The sequence below is a fragment of the Doryrhamphus excisus genome, chromosome 10, assembly GCF_030265055.1.
Source record: "Doryrhamphus excisus isolate RoL2022-K1 chromosome 10, RoL_Dexc_1.0, whole genome shotgun sequence".
In the NCBI taxonomy this organism is placed as follows: Eukaryota; Metazoa; Chordata; class Actinopteri; order Syngnathiformes; family Syngnathidae; genus Doryrhamphus; species Doryrhamphus excisus.
This window is the reverse complement of record NC_080475.1, coordinates 12,759,709-12,779,918: the sequence shown is the minus strand read 5'-3', so window position 1 is coordinate 12,779,918 and position 20,210 is coordinate 12,759,709. Positions and strand designations below refer to the sequence as shown.

Sequence of the window (20,210 nt, the reverse complement as noted above, 5' to 3'; positions counted from 1 at the left end):
CAGCTGGGATAGGCTCCAGCACCCCTCGCGACCCTCGTGAGGAAAAGCGGTAGAAAATGAATGAATGAATGCATGTAATCAGCAATGGAATATCCACTGTTTGTCCGACAGAGGGCGCTGCTGCACAGCCACTTTATGAGGACATGCCTGCGTGCTACGTCCCTACAAACCCCCACGCCAGAAAGACAAACACGCTTTGTGGAATCAACTATTCAGATTACATGCAAATCCAGTGTGTGTGAGAGAGAGAGTGGGGGGGCAGCAAAGTGTCGTTGCATTCCTGCATAGAGAGAGAGAGAGCGAGAGAGAGAGAGAGAGAGAGAGAGAGAGAGGGAGAGAGATTTCTTCCACTTCCGCCTCCTTGTCTCTCCCATCCGGCACTTCCAGCCGGCAGCAGATTTTTCAAGCCGGGCTGCAGATGCGCGAAGCTGGGCAGCGGAGTGGAAGAGGCGTCGCTAGAGAAGTTGTGGAGAAAAGCCAAAAATCCAACCCCAATTCAAAACACTTTGGAGTAACCGCAAACTCCTAAGTGGTAACATTTTGGATCTTTTTTTAAAAAAAACAAGAAAAGTTAATTTACGATCATGACTTCTCAGCGGAGGATCAGCGGAACCGGCCGGGTAGCGTTGCTCCTGGCGGGGCTTCTAGCGGCTCTGTGGCGTCCTTGCGCGGCCACTTGTCCGGAGAAGAACCTGGAGGACCGGGAGGAAGAAGCCAACATAGTTTTGACGGGAACCGTGGATGAAATTATCAACATGGACCCGGTGCATAACACCTACTCTTGCAAAGTGAGTGCGTCTCCATGCGGTTTGTCTTTTTTTTTTTGCACCTGCTGCATGCATGAAAACTACACAAAATGGAGTGCAAAAAAACATACATGCTACTTTTTGCGCACTTTCATGGCGCAAATTCAACTAATTTAACTGTTTGGCAGTACTGGACACACAAATGAATAGTGTTAGAGACTAGATTGATGATTGCCATTAGCAACAAGTGAGGACTAATGTAATCATTCTAAACGTGCTGCAGCTGGAAGGTGACACTAGTAAATTACAACATCTGGATTTGTGAGAAATATTTTCAATTAAAAAAATAATATTCATATAAGGGCTGCACGGTAAAAGAGTGGTTAGCGCACAGACCTCACAGCTCGGAGACCTGGGTTCAATCCCACTCTCGGCCATCTCTGTGTGGAGTTTGCATGTTCCTCCCACATTCCGAAAACATGCTACATATGCAACATGTTACATAAAAGAATCCAGTGTTTAGAAAAAGTCAGGAACAAAATATGGTTCGAAATTCAGAAGAGCTGGATTTATTGAGTCTGCACGGTGGATGAGTGGTTGGATCTCACAGCAAGGAGACCCGAGTTCAATCCCACCCTCGTTTGCATGTTCTCCCCGTGCATGCGTGGGTTTTCTCCAGGTACTCTGGTTTCCTCCCACATTCCAAAAACATGCTAGGTTAATTGGCGACTCCAAATTGTCCATAGGTATGAATGTGAGTGTGAATGGTTGTTTGTCTATATGTGCCCTGTGATTGGCTGGCGACTAGTCCAGGGTGTACCCCGCCTCTCGCCCGAAGACAGTTGGGATAGGCTCCAGCACCCCTGCGACCCTTGTGAGGAAAAAAACGGTAGAAAATGAATGAATGAAATTCATAACAATAATAAGAAACAATACAAGCAGTTGATGTTTGCTAAATACAAGGATGAAGAGTCTTGAACCAGTCATGATGTGCTATATATATCACTATATTGACACTTACTATGGTACCCATTATGTCATTGGATGGTCATATCACCTCATACTTTGGTACATGACAAAAAAAAACTTCAACTATATTAGGAAAGCAGGAAGTGAACAAATGTAACAGCTACTGATTGTAAAAGTACCAGATGGAGGGGTAGGATTTAATAAGCTTTGCTTCTTCCTACTCCTTTTGGACATGTGGAACTGTGAACTGATTATGTGATGCGTTCAATTGTAATCTGATGCATGTTCAAATGAAATAAAACCATTACCATAAAAAAAAAAACATGAAACATGCCCTGGTGCTGGTTTGTCGCTCTGGAAGGAACCTTCTTTCCCCCCCGCCGCATTTCTCCGTCCATTCATTGCGAAACGTTCTGCACCACAGTCGACTTGTGGTTGACCGCTCTATAATCTGTCAAAATAAACAGTCGTGTTTAGTCAGCTTGCTTTCCGTCTCCGAGTGAATGAATGGAGAAGATTAGAGTCAAGCTAGCTAGCTCTTACCCCTGGAGACACAAACCGCAAGTATAGCAACTGCTAAAATAAGACAACTCCAAAACCTCTAAATTGGTTTATTACTTTTTTTTCATCCACACAATTGATAAAATTCTTAAAGAGGACCTATTATACTTATTTTTTGGTGATTTGTATTGAGTTGTGGACTCCTATAGAGCAGCTACACATGATAACCTGCACGGAAAGCTTTCTAGATCTTCCAGAATCTGCACCTATTCCTTGGATTTGTGCTTTAATTTATTCCACCTAAGGCCCGCCTCTACTAACGCCCACTCTGCTGTGATTAATCACTCCCGAAGACTTCCGAGACTACTGACGAAGCACAATTTATAATTTTGTCAGTACTGGAGTTGAGACTGGAGTTTGGTACTGGAGAGCGAATTCAAAGTAGTTAGAACCTACTGGTAGGTCATGAACTACTGGCTGGGAACCACTGACTTACTGTGTTTGAGCTCCAAAGAGTGGTAACGCAGGTTTTCTATAACATCTCTAGTACAGGGTACTAGTACAGGGGTCCAGGATGCACCCTGGACTGGTGGCCAGCCAATCACAGGGCACATATAGACAAACAACCATTCACACTCACATTCATACCTATGGACAATTTGGAGTCGCTAATTAACCTAGCATGTTTTTGGAATGTGGGAAGAAACCGGAGTACCCGGAGAAAACCCACGCATGCACGGGGAGAACATGCAAACTCCACACAGACATGGCCGAGGGTGGAATTGAACACGGGTCTCTTAGCTGTGAGGCCTGTGTGCTAACCACTTTTTGCACTGTGCAATTAAAAAGGCTTTGGACTTTGACGGATAGTCCAGCTTTGTATAGTCTAGGTTCTCCCATATAGCTTGTGCTCAGGCATGCCCATATAAGGAAGCCGGGATTGTTGTTTAATACAACCATAATTCCACATTGATTTGTTTTTGTTGTCCTTTGTCTCCCAGGTGAGGGTGTGGCGGTACTTGAAAGGCAAGACCAGCATCAACCGTGAAATCCTCTTGGACGGCGGGAACAAGGTAATGATTGTTGGCTTCGGCAACCCGGGGGTCTGCGACAATCAAGTCGCGACGGGAGACACTCGCATATTCTTTCTCAACCCGGCCCCGGTGTCCATGGGGCTTGAGCACAAGAATGCGCTGATGCTCAACTCCAGTTTGATGAGGATTACGCTTCGGAATCTGGAGGATGTGGAACACTGTGTTGAAGGTAAGATGGCGGTCTTCTTTATTTATAAGCCATATTAGTGTGTTGGGTTGAAAAGACTGAGAGCAATTGGTGATCACTTAAATAATTAAAACTGCAAGCATTGATGAGCGGGCTCGGGCACCCTGACGTGCTCGGAGGTACGTGCGAGTCAGGGGTATGCTTGCGCGCGGACACGTCGTACAAAAAAACCGGGGTGATCGAATAAGTCGTAAGGGAGTTACGGGACTTACAATTTTCTACCAGGAGGGGGCGACACCGGTGACAAGGCGGGTATGCGGTCACGTCCCGTCTGACGCCCCCAAACCTCCATTAAAAAAATTTGCGACAATCGAACCGTGCGGAAGGTACTTGTGGCGCTAACTTCTGGCCCGAAAATCGCAGACGCCATCAAAAATGGCCGACTTAAAATGGGTTCTTGAGACTTTTTGGTGCGTCCTGTCATGATAGACATATCCACCAAGTTTCGTGACGATCGGTTAAACTGGTGGCGGGGGCTAATTTTTTTTAAATTTCAAGGTGGCGCTACAGAGTCAATTTTGGAACATTATATTTGAAACCCATAAATTTTTCATTTTATCAAAATATCAAATTATTCGCCAGACCTGATGCGCTCGCCAAATTTGGCGAGTTTTCGGGCATGTTAAGGCCCTCAAAATCGCGATCATTTTGGGAGAATAATAATAATAATAAAAACATTACGATTACAATAGGAGAATAATAATAATAACAATAATAAACATTACGATTACAATAGGGCTTTCGCACTGTCAGTGCTCGAGCCCTAAGGAGGGGGCGACAACGGTGACAAGGCGGGTATGCGGTCACGTCACGTCTGACACCCCCAAACCTCCATTAAAAAATTTGCGACAATCAGACCGTGCGGAAGGTACTTGTTGGCCCGAAAATCGCCGACGCCATCAAAAATGGCCGACTTCCTGTTGGTTTTGCAATATGGGTTCTTGAGACTTTTTGGTGCGTCCTGTCATGATAGACGTATCCACCAAGTTTCGTGACGATCGGTTAAACTGGTGGCGGGGGCTAATTATTTTTTAAATTTCAAGGTGGCGCTAGAGAGTCAATATTGTAACATTATATTTGAAACCCATAAATTTTTCATTTTATCAAAATATCAAATTTTTCGCCAGACCTGATGCGCTCGCCAAATTTGGTGAGTTGTCGGGCATGTTAAGGCCCTCAAAATTGCGATCATTTTGGGAGAATAATAATAATAATAATAATAAACATTACGATTACAATAGGGCTTTCGTACTGTCAGTGCTCAAGCCCTAAGAAGGGGGCGACACCGGTGACAAGGCGGGTATGCAGTCACGTCCCGTCTGACGCCCCCAAACCTCCATTAAAAAATCGAACAATCGGACCGTGCGGAAGGTACTTGTGGCCCGAAAATCACCGACGCCATCAAAAATGGCCGACTTCCTGTTGGTTTTGCAATATGGGTTCTTGAGACTTTTTGGTGCGTCCTGTCATGATAGACGTATCCACCAAGTTTCGTGACGATCGGTGAAACTGGTGGCAGGGGCTAATTTTTTTTTTAATTTCAAGGTGGCGCTAGAGAGTCAATTTTGGAACATTATATTTGAAACCCATAAAATATCAAATTTTTTGCCAGACTTGATGCGATCGTGAGTTTTCGGGCATGTTAAGGCCCTCAAAATCGCGATCATTTTGGGAGAATAATAATAATAATAATAATAATAAACATTGCGATTACAATAGGGCTTTCGCACTGTCAGTGCTCGAGCCCTAACAAGGATTCCTCGCAACGCTTAAATGACATAGCCTGAGGCTTCCAGACTTTCCCACAGTTCTATGAATCCAGGACACCTGAGTCTTTGTTGCTATGGTGACGCGCCAAACTCATGTTGCCTTGAGGCGGGTGTGCCTGTAAAAACACCTGAAGAGTCGTCGGGACCTGAAGTGGTCAAAGTTTGATTCCTGACCTTTGCACTCGCACGGTTGCTCGCCTGTGTTATTAAGTCAAGGGATGCACTGTTTGCAGTATAGTCGGGATCTGCATATTCCGGTTGCCTAAGGAATTTAATATTTGCACTAATTGCTTTGATGTTGAACCCCCGCCACCCACCCACCCCCAACCCCCCTCGTACTGGTTTACCCGTTCATTCATCCAGCCACTAACCCTGTCCTTCTCATTGGCTGATTTGGAGAGGGCAACCATCTTGGCTCAAATACCCCTTGTTTATTTTGGCCCCGTCTACTTGAGAACCACATTTTATGTCCCCATTCAACTGAACCCATATTCATTTGTTTAACCTCACACGGTGGTGGAGAAATGGGAATTTAACGCTAACTTCAACGGGCAAAATGCACCACCTAACAATACATAAAAGTCACGAGATGATTGACAGCTTCATCAAATCTGTATAAACTATCTCAGACGCCGGCTTGGCAGCTCTCCATTTAGCTGAATGGTCTTTTGGGGTGTGTTTCAGTGCAAAGATTTAATTAACCCACGCATGCACTGGGGGAACAAGGGTGGAATTGAACTTGGGTCTCCTAGCTGTGAGGCCTAACCACTTCAACCACTGGCCTCTCTGACTTTATCTCCAAGGCCTCTAACATGTAATATCTCTGTGATGTACTCGTCCCTGATCCTATCCATCCTGGTCACTCCTAGTGAGAACCTCAGCATCCTCATCTCTGTACTCCAACATGTACTGTGACTCTGGACATGTCCCAACCATCTCAGTCTGGCTTCTCTGACTTTATTTCCAAGGCCTCTGACATGCAATGTCTCTATGGTGTACTCATTCCTGATCCTATCCATCCTGGTCACTCCCAGTGAGAACCTCAGCATCGTCATTTCTGTACTCCAACATGTGTTTGACTCTGGACATGTCCCAACCATCTCAGTCTGGCCTCTCTGACTTTATCTCCAAGGCCTCTAACATGCAATGTCTCAATGATGTACTCGTTCCTGATCCTATCCATCCTGGTCACTCCCAGTGAGAACCTCAGCAGCCTCATCTCTGTACTCCAACATGTACTGTGACTCTGGACATGTCCAAACCATCTCAGTCTGGCCTCTCTGACTTTATCTCCAAGGCCTCTAACATATAATGTCCCTCCGATGGACTCCTTCCTGATCCTATCCATCCTGGTCACTCCCAATGAGGACCTCATTGTACTTCACATTTGAGAGGCTGAAATCAGAGGATATTTACATATTTAAATTAAAAAAAAACAAGCCAATACAAAAATTGTTGTCAATTAATTAGGTCATTGATTAATCGATTAATCCTTGCAGCTGTATATTGACCCAAATATATATATATATAGTTTGTCTTTGAAAAGGCATTGATGTTTTCAAGGCTATGAACTTGTAAGGCGCAAAGTTAGATGGTGTCAATGTCCCGTTTCGATTCTTTTCAAGGTGAAGAACGGAGCTTCAACGGGCAAAACGCACCACCTAACAATACATAAAAGTCACAAGATGATTGACAGCTTCATCAAATCTGTATAAACTATCTCAGGCGCCGGCTTGGCAGCTCTCCATTTAGCTGAATGGTCTTTTTGGGGTGTGTTTCAGTGCAAAGATTTAATTAAAAGTCCCCGTTGTATGCAACCAGTACTTCAGAGGCATGGATGTCAGCAAGTGAGACAAGACTCTACCTGCCACCGCACTCCATTGTACCCTCCGCTTTGCTTTTCCTCCTTTTTGGGATAGATTCAGGAATGCCTGGCAGGGAGCTCGATAGGGAGACGGAGTCTCTTAAGAAAAGGGCTTTGTGCGAATGACTTGACACTGAGAGGTTGAGAGGAACAGACTCGGGAAAAACAGCGTCTGCGTGTGAGGATGCGGAATATATTTTTTTATTTAGTTTCCCATCATGCCCTTGTTCTTCTTGGAATTGTTTTCTTTCCATTCTTTTCCTCAAGTCAGAGGATAACGACAAAAAATCTACTGTACCGTACAATAATAATATTATTTTTAGCAGGTCTCAGGTGCTACCACAAAAGTATATGTATATACACAGTATATATAAGGGACCTAATATATTAGCTATATTAGGTGTATTCTTGTGTTAAACCATGCAAAAGTTTCAGAAAATGAGGTTAGCACATATTTGAAGCGAAGTTTGAAAGAAGTTTGGATGACTCAAAACGCTCAGTTTCAAAAGGCGTGGTTAAACTGCCCCTTTGTGATGTCACAGAGGAGCATACTTCCTTATACATATGTATATATACAGGCAAAATGATCTGACACATTTGTAGGTTAAATAAAAGTCATATAAAGTAAATAAACAAAAAAATTGTTATTTTGGAAAAGTACATATAATGCCATTCAGTTTCGTTATGTTTTAAAAATGAAATCAGTTCTGGCGGTGCGAGGTCGGCCGGTTGATTTTGGTTTCAATGCAGATCCAGTAGCTCCGAAGTTGGTAACCCATAACAAGATGGTGTTTGGAGCTGGTTCCAAAGAAATTATCCAAAGTAATCCAAAGAAATACAGCTGAATAGGTGCAGATTCTGGAAGAACTAGAAAGCTTTGTGTGCTGGTTATTGTGTATAGCTGCTCTATAGGAGTCCACAACTCAATACAAAGAGACGAAAAAGTAGCATAATTTAAGATTTTGATTAGGTCTGTATGTATGTAAGCAACATACATTCATTCATTCATTTTCTACCGCTTATCCTCACAAGGGTCATGGGTGTATGCTGGAGCTTATCCCAGCTGACTTTGACCCTGGACTGGTGGCCAGCCAATCACAGGGCACATATAGACAAACAACCATTCACACTCACATTCATACCTATGGACAATCTGGAGTCATCAATTAGCCTAGCATGTTTTTGGAATGTGGGAGGAAACCGGAGTACATGGAGAAAACACAGGGAGAACATGCAAGGGTGGAATTGAACTCGGGTCTCCTAGCTGTGAGGCCTGCACGCTAACCGCTTGACCACCGTGCAGCCCAGCAACATACATAGTAGTAATAAATAATATTTGAATTGAGATTTTTTTGGAATTTAGACAAGACATTCATATAAAACATCAATGCATTTACATTTTTATATATATTTTTTTAGAAAATTTGCCAATATTGTGCATTGTGTACTGCGCTTGAATTTTTTTAGCTTTTTTTTTTATTTTATGATTTCCAATTCATTGGTGACATGACGGGTGGCACGGCGGTCGAGTGGTTAGCGCGCAGACCTCACAGCTAGGAGACCAGGGTTCAATTCCACCCTCTGCCCTCTCTGTGTGGTTTCCTCCTACATTCCAAAAACATGCTAGGTTAATTGGCGACTCCAAATTGTCCATAGGTATGAATGTGAGTGTGCATGGTTGTTTGTCTATATGTGCCCTGTGATTGGCTGGCGACCAGTCCAGGGTGTACCCCGCTTCTTGCCCGAAGACAGCTGGGATAGGCTCCAGCACCCCCGCGACCCTCGTGAGGAAAAAGCGGTAGAAAATGAATGAATGGTGAAGCCCCAGGTGTTGGAGGAAGGGAAGAAGCTCTCCTGATGGAGACGTGATGAACACTCAGGGGAGATCTTATCCATTTTGTGACTCTTCCCTTCAATACCTGCTGCTTCAAAGATCCTCCTAATAAAGTAAATATTCCAAAATCTTATATCTCCGTGACATTTCCCTTGCTCAGTTTTGCGGACCCTTCCAAAAGCGACAGGGTTAACCAAGCTTGCTGAGAGAATGACGGGGGTCCAGATTTACCAGAAGGTGGTCCTGCTTAATGATGGGCATGCAGACAGGTCTGTGGAATGCTTCTCAGGGTGGGTGGTATATGGGAGAATTGTGTGAGTCAACCCCCCCCCTTCTCCACTTCCCTTTATACTTCTCCCTCAGTGAATGAATGAATCTTGGCCTCCCGGAAAAATCTTTTTTTTTTTTTTTTTTTTTTGGTCTACTGTTTGTGCAAGGTGGAGGCAATGAGTTGTCTGGAATGCCGAACCTGCCTGAGACACCTGGCTGCTTCTTTTTTTCGGGAAGGGGGGAATTGGGCTGGCTTTTTATTTCATAACGCACATGCCATTCATTTATCACTAAATGCCGCTTTTCAAGGGCCAGTACTATATAAATACAATACTTTCGCACAGTCAGAATACATTGCAGAACCGCAGCGCCCTCAATCATGGCAGCACTCATTCAGCCCCATTCTGAGTCAATGGCTTGACTCATTTTCAATGTTCATTCATTCATTCATTTTTTTATACCGCTTATCCTCACAAGGGTCGTGGGGGGGGGGGGGGGGCTGGAGCCTATCCCAGCTGTCTTTGGGTGAGAGGCGGGGTACACCCTGGACTGACCGGCATGCAGCCAATCACAGGGCACATATAGACAAACAACCATTCACACTCACATTCATACCTATGGACAATTTGGAGTCGCCAATTAACCTAGCATGTTTTTGGAATGTGGGAGGAAACCGGAGTACCCGGAGAAAACCCACGCATGCACGGGGAGAACATGCAAATTCAACACAGAGATGGCCGAGGTTGGAATTGAACTCGGCTCTCCCAGTTGTGAGGCCTAACCACTTGTGCGCCGTACAGGTGCGTACACCCAAAAGCTGGAAATCGTGTTGAAGATAAAAACGGTACATACGCACACGTGCATAAATCACACCTACAAGTTTGCATGGCTAGATTAAACCCCGCCCTCGACACACCCACATTTTTACCATAAATGGTCAATACAAAGTACCTCATGAATATTTATATTTCATATTTAATGAGCCATGATTGCATGTCGCTTGGGTTCGTCTGAAACATGGCTGCCCTCATGTCCTCTTTCACTACATCCATAAACCTCTTTGGTCTTCTCTGATGTACTCCTTCCTGATCCTATCCATCCTGGTCACTCCCAATGAGGACCTCATTGTACTTCAAATTTGAGAGGCTGAAATCCGAGGATATTTACACATTTAAATAAAAAAAACAAGCCAATATAAAAATAGTTGTCAATTAATTAGGTCATCGATTAATCGATTAATCCTTGCAGCTGTATATTGACCCAAATATAAGGTGAAATAACCGGACAATATATTAAATCGGCATTTGTTCACTATCTATAGGACGGAGGCCTCAAATAGTTAGTCTTTGAAAAGACGTTGATGTTTTCAAGGCTATGAACTTGTAAGGTGCAAAGTTAGTTGGTGTCAATGTCCCGTTTAGATTCTTTTCAAGGTGAAGAACGGAGGAAATTGAAATGCCTCGGGACATTCTGGCCCAGTCACTTGGATGTACAGTGACCCGGAAAACTCCCTCTTAGTCCGAGACATAAAGGAATCAGAGCGGCAGTCGGCGTGAGATTGGGGCTCCCTCTGGGCAACCGAATTCCTGCTCCCGGGTTACACTTCTAAAGCAGGGCAGGAGCTTGTGGGCAAGTGCAAGGCTCCGAAAGCGGCGGATTTAGAGGGAGATTAAGGCTTTGGTTGGACACCCAAGAGATAGCAAAGCACATTTTTTGAAAACTATTTTTGATTGGTTGTAGTTAAGCCTGTCACAATAACATATTTTGCTGTCTCACAAATTATTGGCAATAAATTTATACCATATTTTCCGGACTATAAGTCACACTTTTTTTAATAGGTTGGCGGTTCCTGCGACTTATACTCCAGAGCGACTTATAAATGAAAAAACTGTTTATGTTACATAAACACTGGATAACTGTTCTGTTTATTTTTATTTTTGTGTAGCTTAATAACCATTATGTTAGCATATCTTACGTCTATTCAGCCTGTTCTATATTATTTTATTAGAACTTGAGATGACGTAATGTCTGTTTTGGTCAAGTAAAGTAAAATAATTACCCGCAAAAAATGCAACTTATACTCCAGTGCGACTTATGTATGTTTTTTTCTACCTAATTATGCATTTTTGGCATTTTGCAACTTATACTCCGGAGCGACTTATAGTCCAGAAAATACAATATTATTGTCAACATTATTTTGAGACTATTTTTTATATTAAAGTAATGATAATATTTGTCAACATGCATGCACATGTCAATTTATAGGCTAAATGACCAACATTGTTTTGTATTTATCATGCGGTTGATTTATTGATTATCGTGAAAGGACTAGTTGTGATCCTCTTCAAATGTCTACTAACATTAAAGGAGGAATTAAATATGAATTTATTATAAATTCTAAAAAAAAAAGCGGGTGCAATCAGCAGACATGCTACTCAAATTCAAATTCATTCATTCATTCATTTTCTACTGCTTCTCCTCACGAGGGTCACGGGGGTGCTGGAGCCTATCCCAGCTGTCTTTGAGAGGCGAGAGGCGGGGTACACCCTGGACTGGTGGCCAGCCAATCACAGGGCACATATAGACAAACAACCATTCACACTCACATTCATACCTATGGACAATTTGGAGTTGCTAATTAACCTAGCGTGTTTTTGGAATGTGGGAGTAGAGATGGCCGAGGGTGGAATTGAACCCTGGTCTCCTAGCTAACCACTCAACCGCCGTGCCGCCCTAAAATTTAAATATTCAAAAAAATTCGAATAGTTTCTTGGTTAGTTAATAGTTCATTGGGGGGGGGGGGGTGCTGTAGAAAAAAAAATAATTGTAATTTACCCTGTAGTTGATGACATTTTTATGACTAATTTCTTGATAATAATTCTGACTATAAAAGGCCTCAAAATTACAGTGCCCATTTTAAAGCCTATATTAATGTGTGTGAGAAATTCCAAGTCTATATGATTTAAAGGGGTCAGCCTTTGGCGTTTTTTTTTTCACAAGTTGTGCAATATCTTTTTCGGTCTTCTGTCAACCACTTTTAGTTGACATGTGTTCTATTACTAAACCCCCCCTCCCAGGGTCAGTGCCTGCTTTCAGACCGATGGCCTAGCCTCTGTTGTGTTGTTTTAACCAACAATGGCAAGGACATGATGGCTTTCCTAGTCAAACAGAGATATGTGTGGCAAAGGATATCTCACCAACTTGACCATGTGTCTGTGTACACATGCACAGTTTGATTCAACCCCCCCACCCCCACCCCCACTTCTGAATGATAATGGTACCACTCTCACTTTTTTTTTGACAGTTTGGACGTCCTCATGTTCATTAAAACCTTGCCATACCAAAGCTGAGTGGTGAATATAGTGTGGTTTTATACAGCCGTTAAAAAAAAAATACCAAGCAAAGGTGAACTTTATGAAGGTGTTATATCTCCACTGCACTTTATACATGTAGTCATGGAGCCAATGATGCATCGCTGAGTGGTTCTTCCTGCTCTGCACCCACTCAACCGTTTTATAGAGGCAATCTTCTCCTATCGGGCTGTAAAGTTCTATGTTAATGAGACCCAAACATGACCCACTCTCTACAGACCAGGACTGTCTAAATAGCAAGGCCTCATTATGCAGCTCCTTTTTTTGTCATACGGTATGCATCATATTGACCTGATGATTAATCGGTTGATTATTTTTGCTTAATCAATTAATCTTTTTCTTTGGGCTTTTCCCTTCAGGGGTTGCCACAGCAAATCAATCGCTTCCGTATTTGTATTTTATCTCATGTCCACCTTCATGTCTCTCTGATGTACTCCTTCCTGATCCTATCCATCCTGGTCACTCCCAATGAGAACCTCAGCATCCTCATCTCTGTACTCCAACATGTACTGTGACTCTGGACATGTCCCAACCATCTCAGTCTGGCCTCTCTGACTTTATCTCAAAGGCCTCTAACATGTAATGTCTCTATGATGTACTCCTTCCTGATCCTATCCATCCTGGTCACTCCCAGTGAGAACCTCAGCATCCTCATCTCTGTACTCCAACATGTACTGTGACTCTGGACATGTCCCGACCATCCTCGTCTGGCCTCTCTGACTTTATCTCCAAAGCCTCTAACATTTAATGTCTCTCTGATGTACTCCTTCCTGATCCTATCCATCCCGGTCACTCCCAGTGAGAACCTCAGCATCTTCATCTCTGTACTCCAGCATGTACTGTGACTCTGGACATGTCCCAACCATCTCAGTCTGGCCTCTCTGACTTTATCTCCAAGGCCTCTAACATGTAATATCTCTATGATTTACTCGTTCCTGATCCTATCTATCCTGGTCACTCCCAGTGAGAACCTCAGCATCCTCATCTCTGTACTCCAACATGTACTGTGACTCTGGACATGTCCCAGTCATCTCAGTCTGGCCTCTCTGACTTTATCTCCAAGGCCTCTAACATGTAATGTCTCTATGATGCACTTGTTCCTGATCCTATCCATCCTGGTCACTCCAGTTGAAAACCTCAGCATCCTCATCTCTGTACTCCAACATGTGTTAGACTCTGGACATGTCCCAACCATCTCAGTCTGGCCACTTTGACGTTATCTCCAAGGTCTCTAACATGTAATGTCCCTCTCTATGTACTCCTTCCTGATCCTATTTATCCTGGTCACTCCCAATGAGGACCTCCATTGAACTTCACACTTGAGAGGCTGAAATCAGAGGATATTTATATATTTAAATAAAAAAAACAATCTATTACAAAAATTGTTGTCAATTAATTGGGTCATCGATTAACCATCAGTTAATCGATTAATCGTTGCGGCTGTATATTGACCCAAATAAAAGGCAGCTAACTGTGAAATAAGTGGAAGACAGTTGTCGGACAGTTTAATGTAAATTTGACATCATAACTCCTTCTGGTGTTTTGTGTGTGACAGGAAGAAAAGCTCTGACTGGTTTGGGGAAAAATAAGTTGTTTGGTGGGCCCTGTTGATTTGCATGTATAGAGTTGTTAGACGCCCCTGTTCTTTTTCCAGACTGTGTCACGGCAACATCTCTCAAGGTCACTGGTGTGAGTGACAGGAAGAAAAGCTGTGACTTGATCTGTTGTATTTTTCGACTATAAGACGACCCATCTTTTGCAGAATGTTTTCTTGCAGAAAAGTGCTGCCTGAGACCTTGTTTGTGTGATGACAACATAAAGTTTATTCAAATTTGGAACTTCCATCCAATACATTCCTCCTAAGAAATAATGTAAATAAAAATAAGCTGCTTCGGGGTCAAACTGTTACGAAAAAAACTAAACAAACAAAAAAGACTCTGTTCAATTCCCGTCCTGTTTTTTTTGTTGACCAACAAGACTCAGATGAGTGTTTTGTTGCTGTTTTAAATGACTGTTTTTACAATCGAACAATTAGCTGTGAAGTGCCGCTATGTGTGTCGTTTGTTTTGTTTTGTTTTTTGTCCCTGTCTTGCTCTGTAAAGTTAGTGCACGGGACGCTAGCAGAATTTTGATCAGCTCCAATTCACATGGAAACAATAAGTTGGACTGGAGAGGCAGTCGCTCGTCTCTCCTCTCCCCTTCTTGAACTTCCTGTTCCTCCTCCTTGTCCTCCTTCTGTTGGCCTGTCCCGAACAACCCCTCCTCTTTCATTGTGGGGTTGCCTTTGAGCTGACGGACACAAAAGATGGACTAAACTAAATGAGACTTAACTTCATCTCTGATCATGAGGGGCGCTGCCCTTTTTTTCTGCTGATGAACAGAAGACACGCGTGTCAATGTATGGACACTTAAAGTACCTTCATTCATTCATTCATTCATTTTCTACCACTTTTCCTCACGAGGGTCGCGGGGGTGCTGGAGCCTATCCCAGCTGTCTTCGGGCGAGAGGCGTGGTACACCCTGGACTGGTCACCAGCCAATCACAGGGCACATATATGTAGACAAACAACCATTCACACTCACATTCATACCTATGGAGGGCAAGCTGTAAGTAACAATTTTAGTGTACTAATTGTGTTTATTTCGGCAGCTGTGCTGAAGTCCTCAGGAGCATTAGAGAAATTGAGCAATTACAGCGAAGTGAGCTTGGCAGAGGCGGACCTAGAGGAGGAACATTCATTCATTCATTTTCTACTGCTTATCGTCACAAGGGTCGCGGGGGATGCTGGAGCCTATCCCAGCCAATCACAGGACACATATAGACAAACAACCATTCACATTCATACCTATGGACAATTTGGAGTCGCCAATTAACCTAGCATGTTTTTGGAATGTGGGAGGAAACCGGAGTACCCGGAGAAAACCCACGCATGCACGGGGGAGAACATGCAAACTCCACACAGAGATGGCCGAGGGTGGAATTGAACCCTGGTCTCCTAGCTGTGAGGTCTGCGCGCTAACCACTCGAGTCTCAAAAGCGAAGAGTCAGTCCCACAGCGTCCCCACATCATGCCATGTGTGTATTTGCCTTTAGAGAGCGGCAAATTAGCTAAAATGCTAACATGCTGAGAGCAAGCTTGGTAGCATCTAGCAAGTAGGTACCAGGTCCCAAAAGTGTTCAGGCAGTCCCATAGTATCCCGACATCATGCCATGTGTGTATTTGGCTTTATAAATGAGTAAATTAGCCACAATGCTAACATGCTAAGAGTTAACATGGTAGCATCTAGCAAGAAAACACCAAGTCCCTAAAGTGCTAAGACAGTCCCATAGTGTCCCAACATCATGCCATGTGTGTATTTGTATTTAGACATGAGTCAATTAGCTTAAATGCTAACATGCTTACTTAAAGTACCTGTCGTATAATAAACAATTTTTAATAAAAATGGCTTTTTGCAGGTTGTTATGTGGCTGAACTAAACGAAACAAAAAAAACTGAGGTACTAACCTAACCACAATCCATCTAGCTAACCTCATTTAAATAACATACTATTATATTGCTTTTTTTTGGCAAGAGACTTAAGACTGTGTTTGGAATGTTATACCTTCAGACTGCACAAGCGTTTATTAAACTCCATAAATATGTCAGCAGCTGCTAAATACATTTTAGACACATTTTAATGAATCATCAGTGTCACAAAGAATGGGAATTTCACTCCTAGTGAGCTTGTGCTCACACTCAGGAAAAATATCACACATAGAACCCTTGGGTCCCAAATGCTATTTTTTTTCCATATCTAACATTTAAATCTTTTAAGTAGCTTCAGTTTCGAGCATTTTTTTTTTAAGTTGCGAGAGGTCCAGTCCCCAAAACATAGTTTTACATACTGAGCTATTGTACCACGTATACATGGACCCAAATATTCCAATTGTTAAACTGTTGTTTATTGGCGGTTGGCAACAGAATCTAAACCCTTCTATACTTTATTCACAAGTCAAGTTTTTATTTAAAAAAAAAATATATATATATATCTACGTATATAAAACATGTCCCGAGTTTAATTATAAAATATTAATTATAATATTATAATAATAATTATAAAATATAAGAGGGGCTGCACGGTGGTCGAGTGGTTAGCGTGCAGACCTCACAGCTAGGAGACCCGAGTTCAATCCCAACTTCGGCCATGTTTCCTCCCACATTCCAAAAACATGCTAGGTTAATTGGCGACTGCAAATTGTCCATAGGTATGAATGTGAGTGTGAATGGTTGTTTGTCTATATGTGCCCTGTGATTGGCTGGCCACCAGTCCAGGGTGTACCCCGCCTCTGGCCTGAAGACAGCTGGGATAGGCTCCAGCAACCCCTGCGACCCTCGTGAGGATAAGCAGTAGAAAATGAATGAATGAATGTTCCTCCTCTAGGTCCGCCTCTGCCAAGCCCACTCCGCTGTAATTGCTCAATCTCTCTAATGCTCTTGAGGACTTCAGCACAGCTGCCGAAATAAACACAATTCGTACACTAAAATTGTTACTTACAGCTTGCCCTCCATAGGTATGAATGTGAGTGTGAATGGTTGTTTGTCTATATGTGCCCTGTGATTGGCTGGCCTCCAGTCCAGGGTGTACCCCGCCTCTAGCCCGAAGACAGCTGGGATAGGCTCCAGCACCCCCTTATCCTGTGAGGATAAGCGGTAGAAAATGAATGAATGAATGTAGACAAGAGATTAGAATATTCCTTTCCATGTATACCATTGTGTTCGGAAAAGTCATTCGGAAAGATTCCATTCGGAAAGAGGAAAAACTCCTCATGTAAACATGGCTACTGTCAAAAAGAATGGGAATTTCGCTCCTAGCTTGTGCTCGCATGGAACCCTTGGGTAGCTTTAGCCGCAAGTATTTTTTTAACGTGGGATATTTGGTGGGAAGTTGCGAGTCCCCAAAACATAGTTTTCCAAACTGAGCTATTGTACCTCTAAATGTCGGTCTACAAACTTGGAAGTACATAACCTACTGATTAGATTTATTAATCAGTCATTTAAGAGTGCTTAGCAACGTTTAGTAGATATCCTCACCTGTTAAAGTGTTGCAAAGTCTTACTCAAGGGTTTGTGTTGTAATAAAAGATTGACGGTCAGATGGCGAAGCTTCCTCTTGCCCGGGCAAAGCATGCAACACAAAGCAGGCTGACGTCGCTTTGTAAATTATTACCCTCACTCAGCTTCTCCCTTATAGACAAAAGCTCGGAGGCCACTTTCTGGTGGGGTGCGGGGGTGGAGTTTGATCCTTTTGTTGTTGACTTCTTCTTGTCCAACCCCCCCCTCTTCTACTCCCTCCCTCCCAGCCACCTGTCCACTATCGTGGCCCATTATCAAAGCTCCCGTCCGTCCCGCACTGTGGACTGAAAGGGAATATAATATTGGCATATCCCAGAGGCTTTGAATGGCAGCCACCTTTGAACAGGAACCAAGTTCAAGGAATGATGAGGAACTGTTAGGGAGGAGATTAAGGAAGGAGGGACGCTGAAGAATCGGGGGCATTGTTGGAAGCTTGCTCATCGCAGCAGAAAAGGTTTTGAACTGGGCTTGCGGAGGGGGGAGGCGGGACGGAGGCGGGTTTACGGGTTTACCATTCCTGCACTGATACACAGTTTGAAGTTCATTCATTCATTCATTTTGTACCGCTTATCCTCACGAGGGCCGCAGGGGTTGCTGGAGCCTATCCCAGCTGTCTTTGAGCGAGAAGCGGGTTACACCCTGGACTGGTCGCCAGCCAATCACAGGGCACATATGGACAAACAACCATTCACACTCACATTCATACCTATGGACAATTTGGAGTCGCTAATTAACCTAGCATGTTTTTGGAATGTGGGAGGAAACCGGAGTACCCGGAGAAAACCCACGCATGCACAGGGAGAAAAAATTGTATTAGGAAAGCAGGAAGTGAACAAATGTATCATCATTTGTAATATCAGTTCATCAAATCAATTCATTCATTCATTTTCTACCGCTTTTCCTCAAGAGGGTCGCGGGGGGTGCTGGAGCCTATCCCAGCTGTCTTTGGGCGTAAGGCGGGGTACACCCTGGACTGGTCGCCAGCCAATCACAGGGCACATATAGACAAACAACCATTCACACTCACATTCATACCTATGGACAATTTGGAGTCGCCAATTAACCTAGCATGTTTTTGGAATGTGGGAGGAAACCGGAATACCCGGAGAAAACCCACGCATGCACGGGGAGAACATGCAAACTCCACACAGAGATGCCCGAGGGTGGGATTGAACCCTGGTCTCCTAGCTGTGAGGTCTGCGCGCTAACCCCTAGACCACCGTGCCGCCCTCAAATCAATTAAATTAAATTAAATTAAATTAAATTAAATTAAACAATAAATAATAAAAAATATATATATTAAGAAAGCAGGAAGTGAACAAATGTAACAGTTACTGATTGTAAAAGTACCAGATGGAGGGGTAGGATTTAATAAGCTTTGCTTCTTCCTACTCCTTTTGGACATGTGGAACTGTGAACTGATTATGTGATGCATTCAATTGTAATCTGATGCATGTTCAAATGAAATATTACCATTACCATTCATCCACTTGTTGGCATTGCCGTCCATCTCTGCACATAAACCCCCTGTTGCACTGGCCTTAAGTCAGCTTCTTGCTGTGTTGATGCAACATGTCTGAATATATCTGATCCTCCAGCAGCAGCAGCATACCATGCAGTTTTATCACAAATTGTCTGCCTTTTCGGCACATAACAGCATTGGTAGGCTGTTTTTTTTTTTTTACCACATTTTGCATTGAAAATAATCCATATTTTCTTAGTTCTAATGACTTTCAGTAAGATAACATGTTAACATTTAGATGTTTTATAGGCATTCCCAGGGCAGATATGATCCGTAAGTCCCCTTCAATGCACTTAAAAGACAGTTTTTTTTGTGGCATGTCTGTGTGAAAGGGGCTTAAATGTTAGTAATAGGGACAGCAGCAATGGGATACTATGCAGGGTTGTAACTATTGGCATCTGGACAGTGCCCAGATTAGGATTTTGATGCTCCAAACTGTACTACTGCCCAATATACAAACTGTATTCACATCTTAAAGGGATAGTTCCCGATTTTCAGATGTGACTTTTGTTCAATGAGCTGGGTTCTGGTCAGTTTTTGGTGTTGAGGAAAGTAGTTCCGTTTAGTTCAGGGGTCTCAATCTCAATTTACGTGGGGGGCCACTGGAGCTAGGGTCTGGGCGAGACTGGGCCGCATTAGGTTTTCCAAAAAAAAAACAAAAAACGCATTTATTAAAAACAGAAAAATGAATAAACTTTGGTTTGGTTTCGATTTTCTACAAGAAAAGTTCTGATAAAACATTCCACTTACTTTTTATTTTTTTACACAAAATAAGATGAAAAATAAATAAACAAATCAAGAATAAAGAAAATCAATCAGTAATAAATAAATATAATAATAATAATAAAACGGCAAATAATAAAAACTTAAGAAACCACATATAGTTGGTGGGTAGACAAATTATTTTTTCAGATTAAAATTAAAGCTTTATTAGAGCCCTGTAGACATGACAAAACACGACTATAGTCAC

At 42.9% G+C, this 20,210-nt stretch overlaps 1 protein-coding gene across 3 annotated transcripts in view; it reads left to right on the top strand.

The window, feature by feature from the left end:
- Positions 1-370: 370 nt before the first annotated feature.
- Positions 371-20,210, top strand: part of agrn (agrin) — a 238,539-nt gene continuing 218,699 nt past the window's right edge. For all 3 annotated transcript variants that reach the window (XM_058085205.1, XM_058085207.1, XM_058085203.1), the window contains exons 1-2: positions 371-788; positions 3,218-3,479. In XM_058085205.1, coding sequence (XP_057941188.1) covers positions 585-788; positions 3,218-3,479 — 466 coding nt within the window. In that variant the 5' untranslated portion in view covers positions 371-584. The remainder of the gene's footprint in view (positions 789-3,217; positions 3,480-20,210) is intronic.